This window comes from Manacus vitellinus, unplaced genomic scaffold (genome assembly GCF_001715985.3).
Source record: "Manacus vitellinus isolate BGI_N305 unplaced genomic scaffold, ASM171598v3 scaffold_63_pilon, whole genome shotgun sequence".
In the NCBI taxonomy this organism is placed as follows: domain Eukaryota; kingdom Metazoa; phylum Chordata; class Aves; order Passeriformes; family Pipridae; genus Manacus; species Manacus vitellinus.
In genome coordinates this window covers 2,399,261-2,421,901 of record NW_021940711.1, presented here as the reverse complement: position 1 = coordinate 2,421,901, position 22,641 = coordinate 2,399,261, and the positions used below count along the sequence as shown (strand labels likewise).

The 22,641-nt window shown below is 37.4% G+C and overlaps 1 protein-coding gene across 2 annotated transcripts in view; it reads left to right on the top strand.

Moving 5' to 3' along the window:
* Window positions 1–22,641, top strand: part of NELL1 (neural EGFL like 1) — a 273,582-nt gene that overhangs the window by 76,554 nt on the left and 174,387 nt on the right. For both annotated transcript variants that reach the window (XM_018083431.1, XM_018083430.1), the window contains exon 11: window positions 8,497–8,625. In XM_018083431.1, coding sequence (XP_017938920.1) covers window positions 8,497–8,625 — 129 coding nt within the window. The remainder of the gene's footprint in view (window positions 1–8,496; window positions 8,626–22,641) is intronic.

Genomic DNA, 22,641 nt, shown 5'->3' with positions numbered 1-22,641 from the left:
CCAGATACAAAGCTGCAATTTCTCTGAGTTAGAGAGGAGGAAGGAGAAAAGGAAGATTTGGGGGAGAAAGGGCACAGTATCTCTTAAGAATTACCATTTCAAGGATCTTATGTTTGAAAAAGAAATATATTTTGTTGCTTAAACTTGCAGCTGCAGTAAATGTACGTGATTTTGGAAATGTAGCTTTTTTAAGCTCTTTATTTTAAAATCACGAAAATAGTGTTAATATTCCGGTTTGATGGATATTACGAGGTTGATCTGAGCACTCTCAGGACCAACTTATGAATTAAGCTGGACAATAAAATAATGCTAATACAAAATAAAGATTAAAAAATTAACCTTATTGCTCTGAACCCCATTTTTCCTCCTTCCAGTGGGGTGCTGAGATGCAGGTTTTTCTTGCTTGTTCCTTCTCAGCCCTGTGAGTCCTGGACCAGACTGAACAAGCCACAGCTAAAATCTTAGTTGAGGAAATCCCCTTAAATGAGGAAAATGCAAGTATCACAAGGCTAGGGAACTTGGACAAGCTTTCTTCTTAAAAGGTGTTCTAATCAGTGAACTGTGGGGTTGAATAATCATTCCCTGTGTGTGTCTGTACTGTACCTCTGCTCCTTGTCTCTCCCTCGGAGCTGAGTCTCAGCTGGGCTTAAGGAGAGCCTGGTCTCTCAGAGCAGGACTCACCTGTCAGCCTTTTAGTGATGCACCTCACAGATCTAAAGCAAGAGTTGTTCCAGATCAGCATTAGACATTTCCAGGCTTAGATGGTTATTGAGGACCCCTGGAATACTTGTCTTGGCTGCATATAAATTCCTCCAGTGCCATGGCAGGTGCTGGTGAAGGGGCTCTGAACCTCTCCTTTCGGCAGTAAATATTAATCAATCAATATGCATAGTTAAATACTTACTGAGACCTTGACCTTAGAAACACATGCAGGTGGTTGCAGGGACCATGTTTGAGACTGTTTGCTGGGTTATGGTCTAATTACACATGAATGTTTTAAAGCGGTTTCTAGAAACATCTGTAACTATTTAAGCAAGCAGTAAATGTTGCTTCTCTGTCCCTCAAAGGGCTGGATGTCTTAATGATACTTCTTAACAGATGGCCCAGTTTGATGTAGTGCAGTACTGAAAAAATCGTATTCATTACTTTAAAGCATTAGAAATCTGAAAGCTTCAAAGTTGATGAAAGATAAGTTCTGTAATTATTCAATTCCATAATATTGTTAATGATAGGTACTCTTTTTAGAAATTCATCTCCAGACTGGCCTTATTATTTATAATATAGCATGAATGGGATATAATATATACGTATGTGATCATCTCTAGAAGCAAAGGAAGGAATTGTACTTTCCCTTCCTATGAATTCTGACACATGGTGCTTTCAGTTTGATACATTAAACTTCCACTTCAGTTCTGCTTTAGCTGACTGCTAAAACAGTACCACCTCCTTTTGTGTTTCATCTTTGCTCTTTAAAATTCTTTTGAAAATGATGCCTAAAGATATGATTAATTTTGTCAACTTTACAAAGGCATAAATTGAATTTAGCACTCCTAAGTTGCTTTTTATATCTTGCAGTAGAATATATGCTGCTTGACACTTTTGCTTCAGTTGCATGCAAACTAAAGTGGTAATATATAATTTTATCATATGTAGATTGCTGGTGTTAAAAATGGATATTTATTAAGAATTCCATATTTGGTATGAGTTTTATCAAGCAAACAGGTACCCTCTGATACGCCAGGCAGGCCATAGTTTCTGGTCCTGGCCTGTGCCAACATGTCCTTTTCTGGGAAAGGATAGAGTGCTTCTCTTGTTTGCAGAAATGACCTCTTTCAGAGCCTATATTGAGCTTTTATTGTCTAAACCAAAATAATAAGGAAAGAAATATTGTAATAATTGTAACCCTAAATAATCAGAATGTTTGTTGGAAGGCCACACGGATTGTTTGCATATCACGTGCAAATTTCACATTTTAGGTATGATGGTGGCAGAGAATTTGTTGCATTAGCCCTTCAAGAGAATATTTAGTAAACATTTACTAGCAATGTTGAATGAGAACAATATTTCTGTGCATGTTAGTGACTGGTGGGTTCTGGGCCTTGTGTCAGGTTGTGTTGTCTTTAGTACATGTAGCTGTGGAAAAAGATGTCCTCTCCTCAATTTCATGTTCTTTAGAATTATAGAATACATCTGCTGAATTGGGCAATGGTGAGAGGTTTGCAGCTTTTGCTTTTCTAGCTGCAGCAAAGGAATTTCCATTAAATGAAAGGGTGAGTGTGAGGGAATTAACAGAAAGAAAAAACCACAGAGAAACACAAAAACTTCATGATGCTGTGGGATGAGACTGTATCTTCTCCAGGGATCTCTGTAGTACTTACCACAAAAATAGATAAGTGCCTAAAATAAAATAGGGTATGCAAGGTAAAAACGAAATCTGTGGTGTTTATGGAGATGGAAATTCTCAGTGAGCAACGGAGTTGAATCCTGTAATGTATGTAGCTGGTGGGCTTTCTAGCTAGTCATCGTGGTTTGTAAATGGTAAGAAAAGCAGACAACCAATAATGCCTATTCTCAGGTTTGCCACATGAGTTTATAGTACAGCAAAAGCTAAAAATGTATTGCTGAAAGCCAATCTCTGGATTTCAGTAAAATGGTTGTGTAAGGTGTACAGCAAGGCGAGCGTAGGATGGAAGAACTCAACTCTGCTTCAAAATGACAGTTTATTTTTGTGATTTGACGTACCTGCATGCAAAAATGGGCCTCACCAGATCTGTATATAGCATCTATCCTTGAGTATTATGTAGAGTATACCTAGTTTTCCCCTTTATACTTTTCGGCAGGACGGTGTGGTGTTATTAACCTGTCTTTTAGGCTTACAGAATTTTTAGTTAATTTTCAAGTTTTACAAAGAATCATTGCGTCATAAAATGTATTTTTTACTACTTTTTTGAGAATCACTCATTTTTCTTACAGCATGCCTGCTACACTTTTTATAGCCCAGGGACAAATCTAATACAAAAAATAGTGTCATAAAAGTGTTTTATTGTTCCCTGTAGCTGTTTTTCTCCTTGCCAAAGACAGTGTATAATTTTGAAAGAGTGGATTTTTTTTTTTTCTCATTTGAATGAGTGATTCAAATAAAATTTCATGAGAGAATTTTGATGTTGTTATGCTCACAATTTTAAATACACAAGAATAGCCTTAACAACCCTTGCAGCTGCAGATGTGCTCTTCTTAAAAGAAAGATTGTGATGATATAATGAAGTAGTGAGAGTGGTTTTGTTTCTAGAGAAAATAATTTTTATTTGCTGTCCTGCAATATGATTGGACTGATGGATTTAGATGCTGATGCTGGTTAGCAGGAAATGGAGGATCTTACTGATGAGGTGAAGTGTGCATTTTACGTCAGGAAGCAGCATTTAAATCTAAAAATGGGGCTTCAGCCACTCTTATTTTTACTGCTTTGTTTTGTTTTGGGGAGGTTTTTCTTCTTTCAGTTAGAGAGTGAGAAGGCTCTTCAGTTAGCATGTTTCTCATCTCTCCCTGTCTAGCTGTGAAACTGAGTTTTGATTCTTCAGAAATTGAATTTTTTCCATTTACTGCTGGGAGGTAGGAGTTATTTCAAGGCTTTAGATTTATTAAGATTTAATGGAGGTTGATAAATATGAATTAGTTTATTTCTAAACATAGTTGTAGCATTACTGAGGATTTAGAAGAGATTTATATCTGAAAAAAAAAAAGAAATCTTTATAAGCTTGTTAGGCTGTGTAGCTACCATTATTCTCTTGCACACAAATAAGCACTATGTAATAAGTTCTGCATTCATGTAGCAGCTTGAAAGAATTTATGAAGTTACTGTTTTATGTCAGACCACTGCGTTCTGGGACGACAATCTCTGAGGGTGTAAAAGCTCTTGTTCAAAGTGCTTCATTGCTCATGACTCATTAAAAACAGATTCAGATCATGGAAAGGCATAATTGGTAATGCAAATTTTATGACTCCTCCTATGACTTCTCCCCCAGATTTACCTTATGTATTTATGTCCTAACTGTAGGGTTAAATCATAAGAGTGGTAAAGATTTTGAGGTTGGAATTACCTCGGACTTCTTGAACATTACTAATGCTCTTTAACAAAAGCATTATCCATGTTTTTTTTAGAAGCCTGTCAATGTGAAAGAGTGAAATGTGAAGGATAGCTTCTTGAACAGCAAGAGAACGGAGGTTTTACAGGTTTTTTTGATGTGAACAGCTAAGGATGTTGTAAGAAGTATAGAAAACATTACAGGTGTTATAAGGAAACCCTCAGATATAAAGAGAGGCATGTTAGTGTTGCCCGTAGAAAAAGTAGGAAGAGGTTTGGATCTAAGATGTATTGATTCCAGCTAGAGTCTTGAATGAATTCTTGCATTCCACAGTCAATAGTTAAGCTAAATTATCAAGTATGTTAAGTGTGTAAAAACCTGGATGACAGCACAAAACAGCTTAGCATGCTGCTGTGCAAAAGCATGTTCGGGGAACTGCAAATTGAAGGTGTTGCTTGACAAAATAAGAGTGTCCCAAAATGGAATAAATGTTTAATTTTAGACAATCTGACTTGGGACCACTAAGCCCTAGCCAGTTGTGCAGTTCCTGATGCTGCAGAAGTGATAGTGTTATGTCTGCTAGCATGTGTCTGGATCTTTTCCTAATTGTCTTAGTAGATTTATTAGTAGTCTCTCTGTGGTCAGAATGAAGAAGTAGAAAGATACCCCTATGTTCTTAAGAAATGATGGAGCAAACATTTCAGCAGCCTTGATAAAGGAAGAGAATAATGTTATCAGGAGTTTTTGGGGAAGGAGCAGAGGTCACCAGGCCCGTCAAAAATGTAAACACACTCTTCAATATTTAATCCCCCTGATAGTATCGAATTGTATTTTGAATATCTTGAACGACATTGAAGGGCTGTTGTGCACATTTGTGACGGTGTATGTATGTGTGGGGAAAATGGTTTCTGGCATCTCTTCTGAATGTGTTCATCTGTAATTTGAATTCATGCTTGCTTTGTCATCTGTGTTGGCCTGAAATTAGTTAAGATTATCTGAACTATTTAAGATTTTCTGTGGTTCAGTCAAATCCTCTCCAGTTGCCCGCTTGCTCAGATTTGATGATTCCATTTTAAGCCATTTCTTATATTTAGAGAGGAGCTGACTGTCTCAAATTTTGCTGAATATTCTGAATTAATTGCTATTGGAATGCATACCCTCTGCTAGCTGCCACCAGGGCTGAAATTTAGAGATCCCACTGCAGTATCAGTGGGGGGGTTTGGCATTGGGGTAGGTATCTCTAAGGAATCCTATAAATCCATTTCACACCAAAGAATTGGTAAAAATCAGATATTTGCCTCCAAAACTCCTGGCTGGGGAGAATGGAGACCAATGTCTAAGAAATCCAAGAACCACGCTTCCTTGGTATGCTCCTCATGGCTTTTTTAAATGTGCATTTTCACTGCAAAAAGAAGTGCTTGGAAAAACCTCTGATCCAAGCAATGTTATGCTTACTCTGCCAGAGGCACAGTGAACCCTTACTCTTCCATACTATCAAGTACATTTTTTTTCCTCCTGGTTAACCTTAAATTACAGTTGTTTTATAAAAGCTTGGTAATATACAGTGTTATAGCACCATGCATGCTCTTAACAGGAATGGCTTCCACTATCCACTTACAGAGGTATCAAACAAGCTTTGAGATGCTATGGAAAATTAAAGTGGAGACCTTCTAGACAGCGTATTTGAAAGATAGGAAACAGTTTTTCACAGGTCTTTTATAATAATAAATGCTGAGGCAGTCTAGAGATGTAGTAGATGATGTGCATTAGGAAATCCTTGTGCATTTCCTAATGACAAGAGAAAAATTAAATGACCTTTAGAGCCTTTAATTACTCAAGTTACAGAACTGGAGTGTTATTTTTTCCTTCTGTGTGTGCTCTTTTAACAGCCTTCAAGCTTGAAAACCTGAGTGTGATTCTGAATGGAGACAGTTCATATTTGAGTTGATAACAAGGGAACAAAAGCAAAGCAGGTTTTTACAGAGAATTTTTGAAAAATAGGGGACAGCTCTAACTGGGGTAGTCATCTACTGAGAAATTTCAGAGATGGCAAGTAATTACTGAAGAATTCAGTGATGTGATATTGAAAACTAATCACTGGCTTGTGCTTGGGAGAATGTGCTGTTAGAAAAGAGTGGTTGATCTGGGACTTGTGATGAAAGTTAACAGTGAGAAACCATTGCTTTGGCTAATTCTAAGTCTTAAATTTGCCATGAGCTGATCATAAGGTAAAAATGTTGACTCATTGGGATACAAAGAGCCTAGAAACAAAGGTTTTTGGTGCACAAAGTTGTATCAGCACTCTTGTATCTAAAACATGCTGGGAAAGATGAAATATTTTTTAGAGGTCTGGATGAGAGGGGAATAGAAATAAATATAAACAAAATACCCCAAGAGTAACAATCCACACTGAATTAAAATGTGATATTTTTTAGTCCCTAGCTTAACACACTGATATGTTACAGAGATTCTGACCCAATAATAATCAAATATAAAACTAATACTGTGGGTGAGTTCAAAGGAGAATTATTATTCTAAAGAAGCCAGTAACAGACTAGGATGTCACAATCTTAGGGGAAACAGTGACAAAGAAAATGTTATAAAACTTGTTGTCTCTTGGATGTTATCTAGAATGCCAACAGAATAGTAATCCTGCTTGGGGAGCATAAATTAGATGCTGAAAAGATAAGTTTGAGGAGATGGGTTCCAGTGTTCAGTTTCAATTATAGTTATAAATGCAAAAATGAGAAGTCAAATACTGTGATTGTGTAAATGGCTAAAGGCAGTGTATTGGCACCCTATTTTACCAGAATAAAAAGTACCCAGGCTTGACAAGGCTGTATCTGGAATACTTGAGTGGTTTTTACCAGACTGTGAAATGAGTGAAGACTAGAAGGGAAATCTGAAGTTTTCATTAAGGGAATTGGTTCTTTTTCACAAGTTGGATTACAATGAAAGAACAAGCTTAACTGAGCACAGGGAAGATTCCTTGGTTGTTAATAAAATTAATTTGAAGATTAAGTGTAGAGTTGGATGTTGACACATCCAACATGAGAAAGTGTCCTCCTTGCTAACAAGCACTGACATTTTTTAGAAATTACCTCAAAACTCAGCATTAGATGATCAGACTCACAAAGCTGGAGTGCACTAAAGTGACACAAACCTGCATGTTAAATTAGTAGGTGACTAAAGTGCATGTTTAAAAACAAATAAAAATAGAATGTCAAAGCACAGGATGTGAACAAAGACTTGCATTTAGATCTGAGGTCGTGTTTTCCATAGTTGTCTTTAGAGGTTGTTAGGAAAGTTTACAATCAATGAACTAGAATTCTTAGTTGGCTCCTTTATGACCAGGCAGAACTGGCAGAAACTGGTTTTGTATTCATATAAGCTCAAGTTGGAATACAAGGAGGTGATGCTATGTCTGGGTTTCTGCTTTCCCTCCTTCCAGGAGAGAAAATCCAGACAAAACAGAAATTGCCAAAATGACTGCTTATATATCTCAGTCAAATAGAAATTGGCTCTTGGATATTAATAGAGAAAGCCCATAAAACATACACCAATGGAGGAAAAAAAATTCTGTTGTCAAATTCTGTAAGTTATCTCCTAACAGTACTTCCAGTGGAGTGTCTTTAAAGAGATAAAGTTGCAATTACTTTCACTTTAGACTTCAGCAGAGAAAGATGTTGACACGTCTTTGAGATATATTGAAAATCGGAAAGAAAGAACTTCATCCAGTTGTGCCTTTAGAGAAGGAAGTGGCAAAGTTCAGCCTATTTTTAGAAATGACTTTGTATGGAATAAAAGAAACTGTTCACAAAGAAACTACCGAGAATTCGTGTGAAGGAAAAAAAGGGAGATTAATAAAAAATGTCCTCTATAAAACACGATCCATGGAATAATTATAAACGGTAGAAACAATTGAGCTGTTTTTTGATGACAGAATTACAAGGCAGTATCTGGGGTTGCTTTGACTACAGGTGCAGTTTTGTGCAGTGCCTCATTTTGGTCTCTGTGTGGTTATGCATAATAAGAGAATTTTGAAGGATTTTTTTTTTCTTTTATATTTCACTTTATTGTCTTTTTGGTGTAAGTTAGTCTTGCACTTTTTGACAATCAGAGGCTTATGCTACATGGGTTCAGTAGAACACTAATGAATTGTCGTTGTTTCCTGCTTTGGGGTTGTCTTTTCTCCTAACTTAAAGTAGTCATACAAATACCTTTTTGAATAAAATGGTTTTACTGAGAATGAATTGATGGAGAAACCCAAAAATCCTGTGTGCACCAGCTAGGTTTGTAGAGAGAATTTCTGGAATGTAGCATGATGAAGTTTGAGTGATACAGTCAATGCAAATATCTGCATATCTGAAATAAACACATTTTAATACCATATTGTATGTTCCTTGTATTTCAGGCCATAACTTCTGTGCAGAGGGGCACAGATGTGGTGAAAATTCAGAGTGCAAAAACTGGAACACAAAAGCTACTTGTGAATGCAAGAATGGTTATCTCTCTGTCCAAGGAGACTCTGCATATTGTGAAGGTAAACAAAATATTCAGACCTGCCCCCTGAACAGCCTATTCAGAAATATCATTTGAAATAAATTGCACATGAATGAATTTCTTTGCAAAGTTCAGTTTCATGATGGTGAATAGGACAAGGACCCTTCCTGTGTTCATAAATAGAGATTGAAGGTTACAAGTGGTGCTGGACCATCTGGATTACCTGTCCATGGGAATAATTCATTGTTGCAGTTGTGCCTTGGCACACCCTGGTCATGCTGAGTTGAAAAGTGCTGTTTTTCGGAGAACAGCACCTACCTTCTAAAATCTCTTTCAGAGAACAGCATCTTTATAAAATACATTAATTTAGGAAGTGGGAATTCTTCAGGCATTTGTGAGAAAGGTAAGAGTGAAGGAGTACTGAGGCTCGAATATAAAAATGACGACCTGCAGTCCTCCCTGAAGTACTTCTGTGGGACAGGTACTTAACTGAAATGGTTTTCCTATGATACATAAGAGACCTTTTGTAAGAAAAGTGTGGCTGAGGTAGTTCTGTTCATGTGCTGTTCCATCACAGGAATGAATGCAATGGGGTATTATTCTCCTTTTGGATTCTCAGTGTTTTCTAGAACTTGTTATTCATAGCTGTGATGCACTTATTAAAAAATAAATTGATGATTCAGTATATACCACATTCCTTCCTGTCTTTGCATTATGTTTATTTTTTTTTTAAATACTCTTGCATGTCAGGCTGCAGTATTTAATCTTTTGACCATTATAGGAAGTTTTCAAACTGCTTTGTAAAAAATATTTCCCTGGATTGTTTTTCCAATAGTACTGGTGATGGAAGGGAGATGGCATTTTTGACAAGGTGTTAAAATATACCATAAGAATTGGAAGACAGGATGAAAGAATAAAAAAAGACGTGCGTGGACTGTGCTGAAATGATCCTGCATTCATAAAAAGATTTTTTAGTGTATGCAAGAGAACAGGATGGCTTTATATAGCAATTTATAAATGTGTTCAGTAAACTGCAGCTATAAATCTTACAGTTCTAAGTCAATTCTCTACAAACAAAAATTTGAATGGTCCTATATATGCACTTCCAGTGACTGGGAAAACAGTTCCTGCATGTGTTTTTAAAGGTAGGCTGCAGATATATTGTGTATAGAGAGAAACTTTTTTGTTCAAAAAACTGTGGGAACCTCTGCTCTATGTGTACTACAAGGACTTCTCAGAGATCAGAAGACAGTAAGAAGGCTGTTTATCAGCTATGATACATAACACAGTATTAGTTCTTTTTTTTTTTTCTGTTTTAAATAGCATCAGTGCTTAGTACTTTTATTTACCTAGTATCAGACTGTCCCTTTTTTAATTCTGTGGAAAAAAATTAAACATCTTGACCCAAACAATTTTGGAGATACTGGCAGTACATTAGTGGGAGTGATGGTGAAAGAAGGAACTTTTTAAAGAAATTAGTAGGAATTACAACATACCTGGTCTATGTTGCATTAAATTTCAGAAGAGTAAATCAAATCCCTGACTCCTGTGCATGTGGATGAAACATGAGGCAACAGAATAAACACAGCTGCTTTTGCTGCCTGAGACCATGGGATAGATGAGTGTTGCTTTCTGCATTTTATGAAATTATAAATTTGCTAGATGGAGTGCAGTTCTTAGGAGGTAATGCAGAGAAGAGAGGCCTTGAGCAAGGGGAGCTACAGACTGACAAATTGATTAGCCAAGAGGTGACTCCTTTCAGCTCTATAAAGACCTTCCTTTCACTCCTCAGAACAGCTCTCTGCAAAATTTCTCTCTATGCCTCTCTAACCTCCTTCCTCTCGTCTCTGTGTTCAATCTAAGTAGGGTCATTTCGTAGTTGGCTGTACTATAGTCTCAAATGCATGGTGAAGCTGTGACTTAAATAAATGAGGCTAAAGGCATGGATCCGAAGGTGCAGTTGCCAGGATGTTGATAAGGTATAGGGGTGGGTTTTTTCTTTTACTCTTTTGGATTTCTGTGTGTACTGTATAAGAATCAAATACCCAAAACACCTGAACAAGACAAAGGAAGGAAGGAAGGAAGATCTCATGCTCAGTTGTAGTTTAGATTTGTCTCTGTCATTCCTAAGCCTTCAAACTTAAGACATGTAAGATTACTGTTTCCTTGGAGGTGGCAAGGTTAAACTATTTCATACTCATGATATGTGCTGGGAAGTGACACCTTAGTTTGGAGTGCTCCAGATCATTAACTTGGAGCTTTCCAGATTTCTCATCTCTTCCAGTATTTGAAGTACTTGTGGATGTGAATTCTGATGTAGATTTACCTATGGTTTTACTGTTATTTCTACTTGCACTTATTTACACAGTTTTATCCTGCTGGAGCTTACAGCATGAATTTCATTTTGTAAGATCTCTGAAGTGTGGTGAGTCTGCTTTGCTTTTTGACAAGTATGTCTCTTTTTTTAACATTCCGTATTCACATTAGCAGTACAGTGGAAAAAAGAATAAAAAAGTTTCTAACTTTTATCAGAGAATTTACATCAGCATATTTGTACAATAAATAATACAAACCTGAGAGGCTTTTACTATTCATTTCCAGTAACTACTTTTCAAGTAGTTAGCAGCTTCTCACATCAAGATGTACATGCAGGATAACTACTCACTGTGTGCTTCCACTTTTGAAATAACAGAGATGTGTTCAGGAAAGATAGAAGTTTCTGAAAACAAACAAGTAAATGGAGCTTGTAATGAATGAAGGAGATAGGTGGAGATTCTCTGTGTTCTGTAAAAGCAATGCACTTTACTTAAAAGTCGGGGGTTTTTTGACATTTGCCTTCTTTTCTTGCATATATGAGAGATAATTAGAGTATTCATCTTTTGAAGAGAGATTTATAGAGATATTTTTATTAATTATGTTACCTGACAGTTGTGGATACTTAGGCACAAGTGTTGAACCAGTGTCCATTTATCTCTGTCACATATGCATGGATGAATTCTGGGAACTGTGCAAGTCCAAGATCTGCAGGACTCAAACAGTCAAGTTGTAGCAGTCTGTGCACACTTGCAGCTGTGACTTCTTGGAACGTGACATGTGGGCTCCTGTGCTGAGCACTGAAAGTTCCACGTGTGACTGTTAGTTGTGGGGCAGCAGTTCATGGCAAAACCAGGACTAAAATGGGGAATTCATTTGAGTCTGTCTTATGTTGGTCCTTCCAGGTATGTTATGTGATGTGTGCAGCAGACCTGCAAATGCCTGTGTATAGGACTTCTTCAGAGCTGAAAAGCTCTGCAGTTTGTGACTGCTTTGCAAATACTGATAGGAACAGTCTGCATATGGCAAACTGAGAGGCAGGGAAGTGTCAGCAGATAGAGAGTCTGAAGCTCAGAGATGATGAACTGAGGAAAATCAAGTCAGCTGAAAGCCAGGCTTGTTGCTAGCAAGCATGCTGATCCTCACTTAGATACTAACAAGAAAAGAACCATGTCTTCTGAAAAGAATTCAATGATTATCTATATTTCACAGTAAAGAGCAAAAGAATATTCCTCTGCCACATTTCAGCTCTTCATTCTTATTACATTCTTAGCTTGAAACATTAACAACCCCTTTCCACCTGCAAAGTTGTTATGTTGGTACAAAAGTGATTTTTATCTAGTTGCTGTTGAGCTCTGATCCATTGTGAGAACTGTTAAAACCTGAAGAGGGATGAATATCACAGTTAGGACAAATTCATGCCTCTTCTCACCAACAGGAGTGCACAGAGCAAGAAAATTAGCATTAACCTTCCATCCACACCTTCACACACACTTTCTTAAGCTCCCAAGAAGCATCTAGAAAAAGAGGTACAGTAGCACACCACAAGATGTCTTGTCATGTTGTGCAGCATGTGGTTAACCAGTGTCACCAGAGAATGGTCCTGTGACAACAGGATTTAAGATTTAAAGAAGATTCTTTCTGTAATTATAGAAATCTATCATTTCTATTATAGATTCTTTCTATTATAAGAAAGAATCCATTGACTAAAGTGGACCTACAAGATGAATGTTTTTATTTTATAATGATATGGTAGAGTGTTCTTTTCCTGTATATCTAAGGATGCTCTCTAGGATGATTCCTTATGTGACCTGATCTCAATGTCACCTTAGTGCTGTTACCTCAGCTTAAAGAGTAATGAGTTAAATACCTTAATATTTGTGAAAATCCAATCCATTTTTGAACTTGGGAGAATGCTCTAGAAGCACTTGTGACTTTCACTGAAAAAGAACACAACCAAGTCACTCTTTCCCTTCTGTGCTCCAGACACGTTCTCGTAATCTGTTGTTCACAAACTATTGCTCATTTGAAAAAAATGTCACATAAGCTATGAAATACTAGCCAGACTCAGAAAATCTGAGTCTTAGTTTGTGCTGTGAGGAAGAGTTAGGATAACGTTACTGGGCTTGGCAGATTTTGGGGAGATGAGATGAAGAAGAATGAAAGCTTTGGGAGAAAACTGAGTGCTCATTTGGCAGTGAGCATGGATCTAAGCTTGCAGCACAGACTGACCAGGCAAAGTGTCCACCTGATGTGCCAGACCACCGTGCAGTCATCTCCTGTAGGCATCCAGTCTCCCTTCTACCTGTGGCACTGGAAGACAGACCAGTTAAAGCTTTTTATCTCACTTACTTGACAATAAAATTCTAAGGTCACTACTTTTCTTCTTTTTTTTTTTTCTTTTTTATTTTTTCGCCTAAGTACTTTGACTTAGAGCTCTGAAAGGCAGTTGTCTCAATATTCTTGTAAAACAAGAGATACCATTCTTAGTTATCTTAAGTTTGTAGAATAATATAATTTCCCAACACTCATTGGTTGACTCGTGCACAAGACTATCAAGCTCTCAACATGACAGATCATTAACTTGGAATCTCAGGATTTGGCTGCTACTTTAAAAATAAAACAATGTTTCATTTACTTGTGATTTGTAAATATCTTCCACACACACAGACACACACACACACACACACACACACACGTCTTTATTGCTTTCAGTTTCTTTTCCTTTGAACTTGATGTCAGATGTAGTCAGAAAATCCTTTACAGAAACATAGATATATAAATATACTGAAAAAATGTGTTCTGAACGTACAATAGTGTAGGTTTGGTCAGAAAATGTTTGTTTTCTGAAAGTCACATAGAAAAAATAATTGCAACACAAAGAGGCAGAAAGTTGGAGTTTTTTCCATTGTCAGAGAAATCAGGGAAAAATTAACCTTTTTAGATTAATGATTTAGTTCCAAGTGCAAAGACATCTCCATCAGCATGCCTTAATGAAAAAAAAAACAACAAAAAATCCAAAACAATCAAAAACAGAAGTTTACTTCTGTTGCAAAACACAGAGGAACAAAAAAATCTTTCATCATACAGTGTGGCTTCTGTTACGGTTCTGAAGATGAGAGCTCCATAAAGCTTACCTCTGATATTTAATCCTTTGACTCATCACATCCTGTACATAAATAACTGTTCAGTGGCAGAACTTTTCACGAGCCATTTGAACTGAAAAAGAATAAACCCAGTCCTGCATATGGCCCTCAGAGTACAAATCTGCTGGCAGTCCACTGAGTTTCTGCAGCTGGTGTTTTTCTTGCTCTATAAAGTAAGGTGAATTTTGTTGAATTTTCCCCTCCTCCTCTGCAGTGATTTCATTGCAGCTGTTCTAATTTCACCGCCTTGTGGCTTGGGAGGTGACATTAACATTATGTGGTACCACATAAACCTTCTGTGTGGCAGTGATGTACGACTGTGGTTTTGGATGGTGTCCATTGGCTTGACTTCTGGGTCAGCTCTTAATGATAATCCTTCTGTTTGTGGTACTCTCAAAAAACCTGCATCCCAAGACGTCTGTGTCCTGCAGAAGTTATTGACTGTGTGCTATAACAGACTCATGTTCTGTGCTGTACAGGTGTACATACACACGAGCTGTACGTAGGGGGTGCTTCAGGTAATTCCATCAAGTTAAGGGGATGGGACAAATGTTGATGGTAAATGGACTGAACTTTTCTCTATGCTGAAACCATAAAAAAGAGGAGGGCGGGAGAAGAATCTGAAAATGTTATGGCCAAGATCATCATCTCTGCCTTAAAGACTACCTTGATGGCTGTTCAACTGAAACACTAAGTCCTCACGTGGAGGCTTACAGAACAAAACCCCAAACCACCCCTCCATGCCAAAAACCCCAGACAACCCCTCCACCCCTGCCTTGATGACACGTTGCTTTTTTAAAAGTTCACATTCTTTAAAGACACTTGTTAACTTACTTTTTAAAACTTCAATTACCTGACAGTGTCAAACTTAAACTTCTGCTATGTATATAATCCTATTTATCAGAGAAAGTGCCTTCTCTTGGGGGTATAATACAAATAATAAATTTGTCTTGCCTACTGTTTTCATAAAGAAAGACGATTTATTTAAAATTATATTCTTAACCATTGCACGAACTCAAATTCATCTTTTATAACATCATCAAAAGGCAGGCACTTGTCAGTCAAAGTCCTGCATCTGTGGGTATATGGACTTCAATAAATGAGGCTGCAGATTCCTTCTGCTGCGAGCTGCTCTTGGAGGAAACTGAGTTAAAAACAAAATAGACCTTTCTCCTGCCGAGTGAATTCATAAGTTCAAAGGCAGAGATGATATTCTTGCCAGTGGACAGAAAGATTTCAAGGAAAATATTAAAATTTTTTTATACTAAGAAGATTCAAGAGTTTGTTGGAAGATGATGTTTATGCCTTATATGGTGCTGGATATATTATTTCTGTTATCAAAACCGCTTTTATATTTACAAGTTAATTAGTTTAAATTCATATTCCAACTACAGAACCCTGGAAAGTGGAATTATCTGCCATCCCCTCGAGTAACTTTAGTTCTTTTGGTGTAATGTCATGCTGAGATTTATATGAAAATAAATTCTAATTTCTAATAAGGTAACCATATGTTTCGGAGTTGTTATAATAAAGTGCCATAAATAATTATGGCTCCTAAGGAATTCAGCCTTGCAACTGTCAGTTCTTATGTTAGCAACTTGCATTTGAACAAATTACAATCATTGCTATTCAAGAAAAAAAAGCATCTTCACCCCTTCAGAATGGCAATGAAAATCCTGCTCTGAGGCTGTTGAGATTTTTGTTGACATGGAGAGATGGAGGATGCTGTGTCCCCAGATCAACAAATGCTCTTACGTGCCTTCTTCTGCATTGCATGGGATATAATTTGATAGGTGGGTTAATGGAAAACCCAGTGCCATGTTGTTGGGTACTAATTGTAGTAGAATCTGTCTTAAAAGGTGACTAATAAGTCAGGAGAAAAGAAAAAGCTGTTGCATGTTCCTTCTGGGCCGGAGTAATTATCATTACACTGTAATGACCCTTTGTCGTGTGCAGAGAGGGAGCTTCAGACAAAGCTTATTAGAGAACACTCCTGTTGAGTCATGAGGTGCAGAAGGGACTTGCTTTCTAAACTCTGTTTCAGAGAGGAGTCCAGGGGCAGCCCCTGAAAGGGAGAAGTTTGTGCAATGAATGACCATGTGCATGTACTACACCTTATCAGCAGAAAGAGCTCTTGCTGGTCTTTACTCATTAAGCCCTTGTATCTGATCCTGATATTTCCAAAATTCTTTCTTCCAATTATGACCCGGTATAGCTCATGTCACAGCTGTGCTGGCATCAATGAAAAGGAAGAACGTGAAAGAGCTTTTAGTGGAGCTGTGGTGGTTTATACCAGATCAGTGTTTGCATCAAACGTTTGGCAGCAAAGGAAAGAAAAAATCAGAATTGTTCTTTTAGTGGTCATCAGAAGTTTGCTTGTGTTTGAGCTGAAAAATACTGAGAAATGTTTGTATATAATGAGGAGGTTTTGCTTGGACTTGGATGGAAGCCACTTACCAATACTTTTATACAAGTTGCTAAAAACTGTGCACATATCTCTTAAATCTTAGGGGTTAAGGTGCTGAAGTTTTGCCTTTTTAAAAACCTGGAGCATAACTGGAATAGTTAAAAAATGACGTGTGTGTGTATGTATGTATGATGGATGTGTGTGTTTATGCATATATCCAAAATGGAGCTTTCCCATTGCAGCACAACAGCCTTTAGTTACCAGGATCTGAGAGAACAGCAACTTTCTCAGGGGCCTGTGGAGTTCAAAAGGGGGTTGATGTAGGGAACCTCCAGTTAACTTCCAACCTAAATTTTTTTTGTGGTTCTGTCATCTCTTATCCTGTGCTGTGTATTGTGTCAAGAGCACTGGAGGGACATTGGATGCTGTTGGCCCTCTATGGTTGCCTTTTGCAGTGCTTGGGTATGCAGAGAGGGAAATTACTTTGCATAGTCTGGAAATGAGAAAAAGGTAACATCATTTAAATGCTGGCGCTTACAAACATTTTTTCAGCTGCTTGGAAGAAACGTGACGTGCAGGTTTGATGCTCAATCTGTCTCCTCGTTGCTGTTAAAGAATGATTTGTGGGCATGGAGCTCCTTTTCCAAGTGGAAGCTCTCAGGGCCAGTTTATAGATAAGATGTTATAGATAAGTAAAAATGCACGTTGTAAATGGTGCTCTGTAGCTGCTTCAAGGTCTGTGCTGGCAGTGGTAGAACCAATTTTGAGGCTGTCTAAATGTAACTGTTAGAGTGGCATGAGTAGGTCAGAGGAGGGAAGCATGTGCACTTGTCCTACAGCAAGAGCTGTTACAGACTGAAATGAACACCCCCCTCAATTTTCAAAACACAGGAAAAAACCTGATTTGCAAGAGAACCCGTATGAAGGACTTGGAGGACTCAGATCTCAGCCTAGAGTGTAGAGACCTGAGGTAATGGACGCAGTGAAGAAAGTGTAGAAACTCATTTTGTTCAGGTTTGTATATAGATGTCAAGGGTCCTGGGAGAAAATAGCATTAAACTCCCCAGGAACTGTCCTCATTGCCATGGCCTCTCGAAGAATCTTCTTTAAAATGCTTTTAAGCACTTTTAGCTGCTTCAGTGCAAGTTGTCTGTGGCTCCGGTGCTTCTTGAGCAGATGCTGAGCCATAAGTGGGTAGTGACCCTGTGGAACATGGTGGCACTTTGCCTGGCTGTGAAGGCACAGCACCCACCTTGGGAGAAGGTAACAGAGATGATTGTTGCTACAAAACAGGTGAAAATGAAAGGTTAGGGCTTTGGGGAACCAGGAGACTTATGGTGCCCAGGGGCTGTAATATAAAGCACAAATACAGCAGCTTTACTGCATCCAGAAAAGGACATCTAGCAGATATTCTGTGTTGACCAGCTTGATTAATCTTAAAGGATTTGCTCTAAAGTTAGCTGCAAAAGAAAATTGAAAAAAGAGCAACAAACCAAACCACCTCTCCTTTCTCCCTACAATTGTTAATTTTTTTTTTTTAAACTGCTGAAGGAAATTAAGTTTTTGTCCTTCAGTACAAAAAAACCCCCTCCAAACAACAAAGAAAACACCAAAACTAAATGGAAAATATAATTTGGCTTGTCATAAAAATATTTAAAAAAATTATTTTTAATGGAAAATGTGTTTTGCCTGTGGTAATAGCATAGCTGGAGGCTGCTCTAGTAAATATTATCTATTGTCTTTTGCCTTACATGAATATATTTTGTTTCCAGTAGATGGAAAAGTGAAATTGGTTCTAAAAGTACAAGAGTCTCCAAAGCCATGACAAATGTCAGTTTATACCAACATGTTTTTCCCTGCAAGATTTAGTAAGTGACTTACTGATACAGTTCTGGGTATTCAAAGTTAATGTGCATGTAAAAAACAAAGCACAGAAGTTAAGAAATTATTGGAAAAGACATTATTGCTAACCTCAGGCTTTGCTATGTGGTTTGCTCTCCATTTTTCCTTTACAATTTCAGCATGCATATTTTGCATCCTTTTCCAGCATTTCTCCTTGTGGCTTCTGTTCAGATTAATTTGGAATTAAGCTGGATGCTGATGGTACAGGCTATGCCTGTATTAACTGCAATCCATTCTGAATTTATTAAAAGACATTAAGCTTTTGACATTATCCAGATGTAGTACAGTTACACTGGTATATAACAATTTTAATGTATTTAGACAAATTTAGACAACAAATTTAATATATATAGGCATATTTCTTTTTTATATTTGTATCAAGTTTTATTTTCAAATAAAAATTCAGTTCCTTGTGTTTTTTCAATGCAATTCATTTATGGAAACACATTTATAGATTTATTTAAGCAAAGGAGTAACATAATAATTATTGTGTTGCATGAGGAGCTATATTTGAACTGAAACTAAAAATAAGACTGCTTTTTTCAATTGCATTGTTCTATCAAGAAGAGGAAGCTCCACCTGGGCCTTCATATATTTAGGATATACCCATTTAGTGGTGTATGTCTGTGCAGGTTTCTCTTGATAAGGAACAGCACAATAATACCACTAAATAAGCTGAAGTAAGTGTAGAAAAGTAATCAAATTGCTTACATAGCAAGAAATAAGTTGTTTTTTTTTTCTGATTTTATTTACTAAATGTTATTGACAGCTAAGGAAAGACATTCTATAAAATATTCATGTACATATTTAATTTTTAGAAAGAGAATTCCTCTTACTCTGAAAGATTTTTGACAGACAAATCAATTTCATTTAGGTAGGTAGCTGCCTCTAAAAAATCTCTCAAAAAGTGCTTTTTTTTCTAATACATCTACCTCTATTTAATAATCTACTTCTTTGTACCTGAATCTTTTTGGAGGTTGGGGAAAAGAGTTCTAAAAAAAGTTAGAGTGAAACTTTGATTCAAGTAATGGAAATTAGTGCAAAGATATGTTCAGCATCTACAAAGATAATTCTTATATTGATGTTAGTTTCCTATTGATTTGCTGACTCTTACAATATTTTTAGTGTTCATTTCTTTTTAAAAAAAATACCTTCCCATTTTTCCAGTTAGTGCACCTGTTCTTCATGTCTAAAGGGTAAATTTCAAAATACCCCTTGGGTGTTCTACAAATTTTTTCACTGTCTGTCCTTACAATTTTCTTTTTGTTTTTTTTTTTCTTTTCATTTCTAAATTTGACATCTTATTTTTTCTTCCTGCTGTGGATAGTTTCTGATTAATTGCATTTTATTAATTGCATTTTTTTATTGGTTCTGTTGAAGGTGTTTGCTGTGTTTATGTCTTGTCCTGAACTCACTCACTGAGGCTGTATGTGCCTCATATACGTGAGGTGATAACATGCCCCTATAGGGATCACTGTGTTTAATAGTGGAAAATTATTTTCTGTCCACTTTCAGGCTTAAGAAAGTGCTTGAAAATTATTAGGATGAAATTAGCAGTGCACACTCCTTTTTGTCTCTTGTCTTTCCTTAGGATTGATAACCTCTCAGCTTTATTTTATTATTTTGTTTCCCCTAATCCTATGACTCATATTTTCCCTTCTAGCTTTCACCAGAGAATGTGTCTGTTCGTATTGGTAGCTATTAGTGCTGAGATAATTATACGAACACATGGCAGCATCTTCAGACATGAATGTGAGTTAGTGTTAGCTCCAAGACATGCTGTCTTTTGCAAAAAAAAGGGAGAATACCTAATTTGCAAAGAATTTGCACTGGAAAATTCCTGGTTGCCTCGGGGCTGTCTGGAGGCGTAGGCAAAGCAGGCAGTTTCCTGGGGCACCAGACTCCACCACAGGCAGGTTGGCCACGTGCTTGCTCTGCTTTCCATGTGTTGGAGCCCAAGACACAAAGCTTAGTGGTGCTCCTGCTGCCTGGGGGACAGGTTAGAAACTGAGACCTATCCTCATGGTGGATGTTCAAGAAGTAGCTGTTGCCGTTCCCACTTTTTCTGCTCTCAGCAGCAGATCACTCAGGTTTTTGTTTCCCGACTTTCGAGTCCCCCCTCCCCAAGGCAGTAAAACACAGTTTTGTGCAGAGTTGATTCAGTGCCATCTGTTGTTAGTTGGCTTATGTGGAGATGCCATGGCAGCCTGAGTTTGTTGCTGATGCATTCCCATTTCCAGGAGTAGGAATGATCCTAGTTATTTTCTTGGCACAAAGCTCTTCCTTACCACTAGAATACAGGCATTGTTTTTCACTTGACTGACAAAATGGAAAATCAGGCAAGCATGTGGGAAGGTAAAGATCACTGCTAGATATTAGAATCTGTGTGACCAGCAATTAGGCTGGTTCAGACTCTTAAGATTCTAGTCTTGGAGATGGCAGGTTCATGCACGTGAGTTATTTTTCAGTTAAGCACTCTGTTTCCCTGGAATTATATAATGTCTGTTTAAGAACCACTGTGTTGGTCATGAAACATTTCCTCCATGTACTTGGGCACAAGTCACATTAACCTTTGAAGGTCAGGCCTCCTGCTCTGTTCTGGAGCTTGTTTTAACCCATTACCCCTTCGGTGACTCTATTTGCTTTTCGGCTTTCAGTCTAGTTAGCTGAATCAGTGCTATTGTGAAAAGGTCAGTGGCAATCTGAAGTGCATTCAGTTTGTGTAAGGCACAATTTCCAGTCGTTCTTTTCTATAGGAATCAATTCAGAGCCTGGCACTGCCACTGTGTGTGGTTTTCATCCAGTAATTTTTCCTGTACAAACAATAATATCAAATTTGTCTAAAACATGACCTGCCTTTGTGGATGACAGGGCAGCTGATGCTTGACAGCACTGGAGCTGCAGTGCCCCAACATCCTTTTTAGTGATTAACACCTTGCTAATTCTATATAAAAGGCTACAAAAAATTGAGTGTTATAAAGATGTACGGCTTTTCCCATACACTGTTTTGGTTGTCAGGAGTACTTGGGTTTGTGTTTTGGGTACACTAGGAAATTTTCAACTCAGTCTGAGAGCTAACAAATTGTGTCAGTTTTTTCTTGGTTAGTATTGGCATTATTGGATATTCAATAATGTGCAACAGATGATGAATGTGGAGGCGAACCGAACCATCCTCTCTCATTAGACATTTGGAAACAAATGAATTTTGGTTTCAGATGACTAGAATTCTTTCTTTCTTATTTAACACAGTATAAATACCTGCAGCTCAGTTACATCTATTTTGCAATTCACATAAATCTTGAAATGAATTAATGAGGAACATGGAGAAGAGGACAGATCTTGGACAGGGAATCTAATCAATGTGAATTCCCCTGAGCTGCATCTCTTTTGTGCTAGGCTCCCATTGATTTTGTAAACATTTTAGTGTTAGCCATAATCCCCTTTGAATATAAATCATTCCCCAGTATTTTCTCCTGTATTTTAATTAATTCTGAACTGACTGACTTGAGAACTCTTCCTTCAGTCTTGTTATTAAACCAGAGAAATTCTCCCTTGTTTTCTTCACTGCCTTAATCTGACCCCTGTGAAATCAGTGGGCATTTAGAATTCTCGAGAACTGGTGAAGCTGAGAAAACCTGAGACAGCCAAAACGTGTCAAAGTTAGAAACTGCAAGAAAATCAGAAATCTTGCGGGAAAAGCAACTGATTTTGTAGTAAATTATTTTCTTTATTTTAACTTTTATGAGTTCCTGTTACAGTTGATAACACCCTTTCCTTCAGAAGAAAAAGGAGACTGAGATGGTCCTTCTGAGACTGGAGAGCTGGGACAGGGGCATTATACCCTCATTTTGATTTAAGGATACAGGGTCATGAGCTGTCTATTCCCTTTTAAACTGAATTAGTTGAAAAAAAAATTGAATCTATAACCTGGTTGATTGGTACACAATTTCTTTGACTTCAGTCTTAGAAAAGAACATTACTTAAATTGAAGAGATGATAGTGAAATGATTTTGTTGTGACATAAAAAGTATCCTACATCTAGCATGAAAGCTGGCACTGTTATTCCTTGAAAAATACGTGTGTAGCAGTAGGAGGTATTTTGGCCTGTAGATTGAAAGACTGTATCATCATTTAAACTGGAGCTACAGGGGATAAACTGAGTTAGGGCTCTCCTAAGTGCAGCAGCATCAGACACTATTCCTTGATAATCCTGGTTGAGGCGGGGGAGGAATTTTGTTTGAAATTGTCAGTTGTATGTCTTATCACAGCTTGGTTTTATTCTGTGGAG